Source organism: Perognathus longimembris, chromosome 2 (genome assembly GCF_023159225.1).
Source record: "Perognathus longimembris pacificus isolate PPM17 chromosome 2, ASM2315922v1, whole genome shotgun sequence".
Classification (NCBI taxonomy): domain Eukaryota; kingdom Metazoa; phylum Chordata; class Mammalia; order Rodentia; family Heteromyidae; genus Perognathus; species Perognathus longimembris.
The window spans coordinates 46,310,727-46,319,467 of NC_063162.1; the positions used below are offsets into that span (position 1 = coordinate 46,310,727).

The following is an 8,741-nucleotide window of genomic DNA, read 5'->3' on the forward strand; positions in this document are numbered from 1 at the left end:
AATCTATGGGAAACACTGAATGATGATGAGGAAAGAGAGTGCCTACACCATGCATCCTACCCATGGAGCTGTATTCCTTGAGTTTCTTCAGAACTGCAGGTGCACTCAGACCCTGGGAGGGCAGAGTTTTCACATAGTCTATGTCAACATTAAAGAACGAAAAGTTCTTGATGATCTCTTCCTTAGCCTTATTCAACTTTTCTTGTCTCTTCAAAGGCAAAAAAAAAGACAAAATTAGCTGGGCTCTGGTAGTTCATGCCTGCAATACTAACTACTCACAAGGCTGGTAGGAATGAAGATAAAGGTTCAAAGCCAGCCCACACAAGAAAGTCTATGAGACACTTATTTCCAATTAACCACCAAACACCAGAAGTGTCTCAAAGTGGTAGAGTGCTAGCTGAGAGCAAAAAAGGTCAGGGAAAGTGCCCAAGCTTGAATTCAAGCCCATGACCAACAACCATACACAAAAAAAGACAAGGTTAACAAGAAGAGAATGAAGTACAGGGGAGCAGAAAAATCAGCTATGATGCCCAATGAACTGCTCAACACTTAGGCACTGCATAAGGGCTACTGAGCAAGACCATATTTTTCTTTTTTTTTTTTTTGCCAGTCCTGGGCCTTGGACTCAGGGCCTGACCACTGTCCCTGGCTTCTTTTTGCTCAAGGCTAACACTCTGCCACTTCTGGCCATTTTCTGTATATGTGGTGCTGGGGAATCGAACCCAGGGCTTCAAGTATACGAGGCAAGCACTCTTGCCACTAGGCCATATCCCCAGCCCAAGACCATATTTTTCTTAAAGAGACGTGACAGATAACAGAGATGCCCTCCATTTCCCCATGTGCCTTTCCTCTACCATGCTGACATCACCATGCCTTTAGCTGGTTTCTCTTTTCTGATACAAGTGCTCATCTGATTACAATATTTGGCCCTTGCTCTTGCCTAAGCAGCAGCTGTAGTGTGTCAAAGAGACAAAAAGTAGAGTCATGAAACCAACCAAGCTGCAGTAAAAGGGATCCTGGTCAATGAGCAACTTCAACTGACATGCAAGGAGGTCCCACACAACTCCCTCTCAACAAGCAGAGATGGATTGTTTTCTTTCCATCCTCCTAGCCACAGCTTCTGATTCACTCATTCTCTCTTTTTCAGTCTCCCTTTCATCAAATATTTGCTGAACAATTGCCATAGGCCACAAATACATGGTAATAAGCAAGTTTAGGCAGTGAGGTGCATGATGAAAAACCCCTCCTGGTCTCATGAAGCTTATTTGTAGCAGGAGAGACAAAGACACAGAAAGACAGAGCCAGGTAATCAAAAATGTTGAGATAGGGGCTGGGGAGATAGCCTAGTGGCAAGAGTGCCTGCCTCGGATACACGAGGCCCTAGGTTCGATTCCCCAGCACCACATATACAGAAAAACGGCCAGAAGCGGCGCTGTGGCTCAAGTGGCAGAGTGCTAGCCTTGAGCGGGAAGAAGCCAGGGACAGTGCTCAGGCCCTGAGTCCAAGGCCCAGGACTGGCCAAAAAAAAAAAAAAAAAAAATGTTGAGATAAAAACAATGAAGTAGGCAGAATTGTAGAGCTGCAATTATTTTTTTTTTAATTTTTATTTTTTTGGCCAGTCCTGGGCCTTGGACTCAGGGCCTGAGCACTGTCCCTGGCTTCTTCCCGCTCAAGGCTAGCACTCTGCCACTTGAGCCACAGCGCCGCTTCTGGCCGTTTTCTGTATATGTAGTGCTGGGGAATCGAACCTAGGGCCTCATGTATCCGAGGCAGGCACTCTTGCCACTAGGCTATATCCCCAGCCCAGTAGAGCTGCAATTATAAGCAGCCTGAGTGGCAAGTGTAAAGACAAAGGCTACATGTCATAATTAGTGCACTGTACCATTCTGTGGCTTTAGCAACATATTTGGTAATGTCTGATGGCCAAGATCTTATTCCAAACAATAAAATGATTTGACTACAGGAGAATCTTCTTAGACATGGCCTTCAGGGAGACCATAAGAAAGCCACTCCAGGAAAACATACTAGCCCTAGAAGGTAGCATAGTCCATGCTACTAAGAAAAGCTAAGGCATGCTACAGACATGGATATAGACTTTTTAAGTTGTAAATTAAAAATTATTCTTCACTGTGGTAACCCATACAACAGAAACAAACTGTGAAAACTGAGCTTCCATGCATAGATTGGGCTGTTCTAAATTTAAAATACAAAAAATTTAAAAAACTTATGAAATGTATTGAAAAGCAAAGCAAGTGAATTCTCACCTCTGATTATTACCTTTACATTACTCAATTTCAATTTCTTCATAGTACTTATGATATTCATATGCATTGGTTTACTGATTTGTTTTCTGTCACTTATACTCTCAATTAAATACAAAAGTAAGGATATGGTTCTGCTGACCACTTTCTCTCTAGCACCAGAAAAGTACCTGACATTGAACAAGTGCTCAATAAATATGTTCACTGAGTAACTGAGATGTGTGTACATATATGTGCATGTACATATATGTACATATATGCATATATATACACATACACACAGCTAATGCCATTTTTGTCTCTGAATCTAAGAAGCTACTGAAAAAAATGAAGGCTATATAATCTCTAAAGATTTTCCAATTCTGTTCTCTTACAAATTTTATCTCAAGGGCTGGGAATATGACCTAGTGGCAAGAGTGTTGCCTCCTATACATGAAGCCCTGGGTTCAATTTCCCAGCACCACATATATAGAAAACGGCCAGAAGTGGCGCTTGTGGCTCAAGTAGCAGAGTGCTAGCTTTGAGCAAAAATATGCCAGGGACAGTGCTCAGGCCCTGAGTCCAAGGCCCAGGACTGGCAAAAAAAAAAAAAAAAAAAAAAATCCCAAAAGTCTTGAAACTGAAGGAGAAAAGTGAAAAGGACAATATGGGGGAAAATGTGGGGAAGGCTAAGGGAGATCCCATCTCCCTGTGTCATAGTTTGTCCTCCATATTATCTCCCTTAACCCCAAGAAACTGAAGGCAAAAGTCGAAGAATACTTGAAGGCAAATGAAGTTTTAAGAGGCAAGGCAAAGCACTGGGAGGGATAGTACATTTCTCTAGTCTGGCAAGGAGGCTGCTTGTGTCTCCATCAGTGAGTTAAAAAAGCCAAGGAGGACACAGAGAAAATAACTTATCCAGGTATGAGAGAGAGCAGATAAGACACCGTGGCAACACCAGCACAGGGAACAAGAGAGACCTCTACCTCTTCATCTCTTTACCTTTCTGGGATTAGCAAGTGGTAGCCAGGAACCAAAGTTGTCTTCCTGCTGTGTTTCTGATTGTTTGCCTGCTGCACAGCCAGGCTCACTTCTTAACCTGTCTGTTTCTCCCTATGACATACACAGTATAAATATTTCCTTTATAGAAACGTTACCAACCCCTTATTTAGCCCCTGGAAGTCCCATTCCACCAGTTAGGGACAACTGTAATTGTCTCCAAACATTGCCAATCTACGTTGGAAGTGGGAGACAAAAATTATACTTCCCCTTGAGAATATTAGGTGTGACAAACAGAAAGAGGTAGGCTCTCAAGGTGAAAAGACCTTTGCAGATCCCACCTACCTTGCAACCAATAATCGGCATCTTCTTGATGAGTTTAAAGCATTTCCTTTTAAACTTTGACCATAAACCTATAAGAAATAAATTACTATTAGTCCCATGAACTTACAGGAAGAGGGCCTGGTTATCAATAGTGACCTGACTGACACTGTACACCAATCCTCCAGTGCCCACCCACACTGCCTCCCAAAACTAGCTAGAGTGACAAGTATGAGTCACTATTGCCAGCCAGTATTCAATAGTGATTGTCCTTCAGAAACTACACTGGTAATTTAGACACCAGTGGCTCAGACTTATAATCCTAGCTACTCAGGAGGCTGAGATTTGAAAATTAAGGTTTAGATCCAGTCTGGGAAGAAAAATCAAGAGACTCTAATCTTCAGAGAAACAAAAAACTGGAGAAATGGAGGTGTGGCCCAAATGGTAGAGTGCTAGTCATGAGTGAAAAAATTAAGGAATGCCACAAGGACCTGAGCTAAAGCCCCAGCACTAGCAATTAGAAACAGAAAAAACAAACAAAAACAAAATGCTATATTCACGTTCAACCTAATTCAGACTAGAAACAGCTATAAATAACAAATAGTCATATCATTTGGTAAACATGTAATGTTTTGTAGTAAGAATGTATATTATCAAAAACAGACCAACACCAGGACCTAAGATGGCTACACTTCAGCTAGCAGTTAAGTAAAACACATGGCACATTAAGCTGTGCAAGTAAAGACAGGAAATTCTTGATCTAAAAAATATGGGAAATGTTCACTAACTCACTTTAGGCAGTTCCACAAGATGTTTGTATTCCAAAACATTAGTTTGTATACAGTAAGTACAATTTTTACTTGCCAATTAAATAATACTTTTAAGAAGCAAATGCTTAAAATTAATACTAATCATAACAAATAAATACAAATATCAATGGCTCTAATGATGGGGTTTCATAAATGTATCATAGTACACAGAATGGTTGTTTGTAGGGGTTAGGAAGAAAGAAGAACGGGAAGGCTTTTTCCCTGTCTGTTTTCACTGTTGTTCTATAAGGCAGGGTCTCACTATGTTGCTCAGGTTGGCTCTGAACTTTTGAGCTTCCTGCCTCAGCCTCCTGAGTGTTGAGGTGAAAGGTGTACAAACATCTGACGCCTGGCTCAGGAGTTTTTGCTTAATTAAATGCAGTTTCAGTGTGAGGTGATAAAAAAGTTCTAAGATGAATGGTAATGGTGATTGCAAAACAATGGGAATGTACTTAATACCACCGAACTGTACACTTAACAATGGTTAAATCTAGGGCTGGAGGCATGGGTCAAGTTGCAGTGGTGGAGTACCAGTCGAGCAAGTACAAGTGCAAAGTGCAGAGTTCAAATGACAAATGTTTAAATCCTCTGTAATGTCATTGATTTCTCATACCAAGGATATTAGACCTGACACACTAGTGAAAGTGGGGAAGGAGTAGTCTTACAGAATACCCAACCCAACTTCCCCGATGGGGTTTAGGTGTAATCGAACAAAACTGTGGGAACAAAATAATTTACAAGGTCACATTCCTCCAGGTTTCCAGGTAGGAGGAGATAGGGAGCAAGAGATGAGATAAGCTCTTACTTAGGAAGGGTGCTGGATTTACAGGCAGATCGTTAATAGCCAGCTACACTCCCTGTGAATGGTCTCCTTTTTCTCATGCCTGTCTGGCTCCTGACTCACTACTGTCCCCTGACTCCAAAGGACAGGGGCCCTGTCCTACTTATGCAAATGTCCCCGGAGCTAGTGCAGTGTGTGCACACAGCAGGCACCCAGAGTGCAGATTGAGTGCTGGTCCAATGTCACCTAATCATTACTGAATAGGAGGGCCCAAAATGAAAGCAATGAAATTTGACTCCATAAACAACTACTACATTCTACAGAGGACACTGGTATTGATGAGGCCTTACACATGCTGAGACATCTGTAGACCCTAACAATGACTAATTGGGGGGGGGGTCGTTATAAAAGCTGCAAATGTAAAAGAAAAAAATCAAAATAAACAATAATCATTACACATGAGCCCTCTTATAATTTTACCAATGTGAAGACAAAGTACCAATTGCCATTTAAACTAAATTTTAGCAAAACAAAAGACAAGAAATTGGCCCAAACCCATCAGTCATGAGATTCAAGACCTACAGACCTTCACTCCACTGTACTTTCACAGAAGAGACAGCATACTTACTCTCTGGCTGGAAAATAAATTCATACACCCAGACTACCAACAGGGTCCATGTGACACTCCATGCAATGAGCTGCCAGGACTCATATTTGGTACAATGTTCATTGACATAGTTCTTGGCCTTGGTGGAGTATGCTTCCAAAATCTCAAAGTAAGGCTCAAAGGCCTTCTAGAAACACAGGAGAAAAAGAACAGAAACATTATACTCAGAGAGAAGTACAAAAGTCTACTCTTAATTTGTTCTTCATCTTATTTTCAAAGGGAAGGCCAATTTCACAATAAGGTCCCACCTCTGCAATAATCTTATCAAAGCATTGCATCAGTTACTCCCATACAATATTGTCACTTAGGACTTAGACATGATTTTTTATCTTCTGCTTATTTTGTAAATTAAAGAAGGTTATGCTTGATCATGTCAGTCCTAAAGCTTTTATGTGACTTTTTACTGTCTGTCTGTATAAACATACACAGACACAGCATACACAAATGACTACTAACCAGTCCATCAATTACAAATGCCATTTCTCTTCATTTGAATCTTCCATTATCTAACCCAGCCATCTGCAGACTAGTTCTATAGAAGCAGTAAGTATTTTAGAGGATGCAAACCTAACATTGTTATAATGACTCACCTCTCCAGCCTTACTGCAAAATAGTCATAAACATATTGTACAAATGAAGTATGGCTGTGTTCCTAAACAATTTATGTTCACTGAATCAGAAATTTATATAGTTTTTCCATGTCAGAAAAAAAATCTTATTAAGTGAAGTGAGCCAGACCCAAAGAAACATAAACATTATGGCCTCCCTTATGGTTAATAATGAGTATATGTCTAGGATAGTCCTAGCAGATGATCATAATAGCTCAATAGCTATGTACATATGATCATATAAGATGACACTAAGAGAAATGATCTCCAAAATATGGAAACAAGTGGTTTATCACTGATGTTGTTATTTTCAGTGAACTTTGTGAAATTATTTCTTTTTTCTTCTGATCATCTTCCCTATGATTTAGCCCCTATTGTCACTGTATTTGATTCTGGTACCCTGCATATTTTATATATGTTTGTCTGAATTAGAGAAGGGAAGGGGAACATTAAAATTATGAGACAAAGGATAAAATGCAAACCAATGCAACAGCAACACTTACAAGACAATATGTTGTAAATGAACTGTACAACTGGGGGCCTCCAGGGGGAGTTGGGGAGGAGGGAAGGTGGGAGAAAAATGAGGGAGGGAGTAACAAGTTGGACAAGAAATGTACTCCCTACCTAACATATATAACTGTAACCCTTCTGTATTTCACTTTGACAATAGAAACTTTTTTAAAAGAAGGGAAAAGTTCCTTTTGTTAAACAATTTTTAAAAAATTAGTCATCAGCCAACTGCCAGTGGCTCACACTTATAATCCTTTCTGGTGAGATCCAGAGGATCACATCTGAAGCCAGCCCAAGCAGAGAAGTCCACAAGACTCCATCCTTAAAACGCTGGGTTCTGGTGGCTCACACCTGTAATCCTAGCTAATCAGGAGGCTGAGATCTGAGGAACATGGTTCAAAAGCCAGCCAGTGCAGAAAAATCCCTGTGTCTAATCTCCAATTAGCCACTCAAAAAACAGAACTGGAGCTGTGGATCAAAGTAGAAGAACATTAACCTTGAGCAAAAGAGCTCAGGGACAGCACCCATGCCCAGATGTCAAACCCCAAACACAATAAACAAAAAACCATCAGCAAAAAGCAGGCCTGAAGATAAGGTTCATGTGATAGAATACCAGCCAAGCAAGCAAGCTGAGCAAGCATGAGGCTCTGAATTCAAATCCCAGTAACACCAAATAATGATGAAGATCTTATAATTATATAATTACATAATAAAATTATATATTTACATGCTTATGTTATATGTTTATAATAAATATAATTATACATTATATAACATTATAATTATACATGTTATAACTATTATTATATAATTTTATAACAATAATAATGCAGAAAGCATTCTTAGTTCATAGGCCATGAGGACTCATAGGCTGAGGACTCATTTGGCCCCAGGCTAAGATCTGACAATCCTTACCCTAAGAATCAACTTGAATATAAGTCAGGGGTACTAACTTACCATCATCATATCCCTCACAATACCTGACACAAACAAGATAAACAACCTCTCATCTATAAATTTCTAGTTACAAGAATTCCTCTCTCCTTTTAAGGTATCAAGTACACACTTGTCATAAACTCTATAGGAAGCAGAGCTTATCACAATGTCTTATAGTCTACTCATCTACTTCTTATCTCTCTGAATGTAAGGTCCTTGGAATCAGGTCAGTGCTTATTTCTATTTACCACCCCATAGTACTGTGCAAAACCAGTTTCATCTGACAGCTTGTTATACAATTCACTTTTTCAACATTTTTAAGACACTAATTGGGAAGCACTCAGGTAAATATCACGTCCATGTCCCTATGAGTGTGTCTGTATACATACACACACACAGGTGCATCATATACAAATGACTAGTCAGAACTCTTCAGGGAAAGACTAGAAGGATGCCAGTAAATACCCAGAACACGGAGGGAGGCTAAAGGGAAAAACAAAATTATCTAGGCAGGAGAGTTAAAAGAAACAAGAGGCCACATTTTCTTGATCCATTCATCTACTGAGGGGCATCTGGGTTGGTTCTGTATTTTAGAAATGACAAATTGTGCTGTGATGAACACTGTTATGCTGGTGGCTTTAGTGTGCTCTTGCTTGTAATCTTTTGGGTATATGCCCAAAAGTGGGGCTGCTGGGTCATAGGGGAGCTCTATGCTTAGCCTTCTGAGGAATCTCCATACCGCTTTACAGAGTGGCTGAACAAGTTTACATTCCCACCAACAATGAAGTAGGGTTCCCTTTTGGCCACACCCCCTCCAACATTTATTATTGTTAGTTTTTCTGATAATGGACATTCTTACTGGGGTGAGGT

The 8,741-nt window shown here is 40.2% G+C and overlaps 1 protein-coding gene across 1 annotated transcript in view; it reads right to left on the reverse strand.

Moving 5' to 3' along the window:
• LOC125344130 (sphingosine-1-phosphate lyase 1-like) overlaps positions 1 to 7,898 on the reverse strand; it is a 25,443-nt gene extending 17,545 nt beyond the window's left edge. Inside the window, exons 1-3 of the mRNA XM_048336742.1 lie at positions 7,893 to 7,898; positions 5,816 to 5,944; positions 61 to 208 (exon numbers count right to left, since the gene is read on the reverse strand). Of these exons, the coding sequence (XP_048192699.1) occupies positions 61 to 208; positions 5,816 to 5,944; positions 7,893 to 7,898 (283 nt within the window). The remainder of the gene's footprint in view (positions 1 to 60; positions 209 to 5,815; positions 5,945 to 7,892) is intronic.
• Between the last annotated feature and the right edge of the window lie 843 nt (positions 7,899 to 8,741).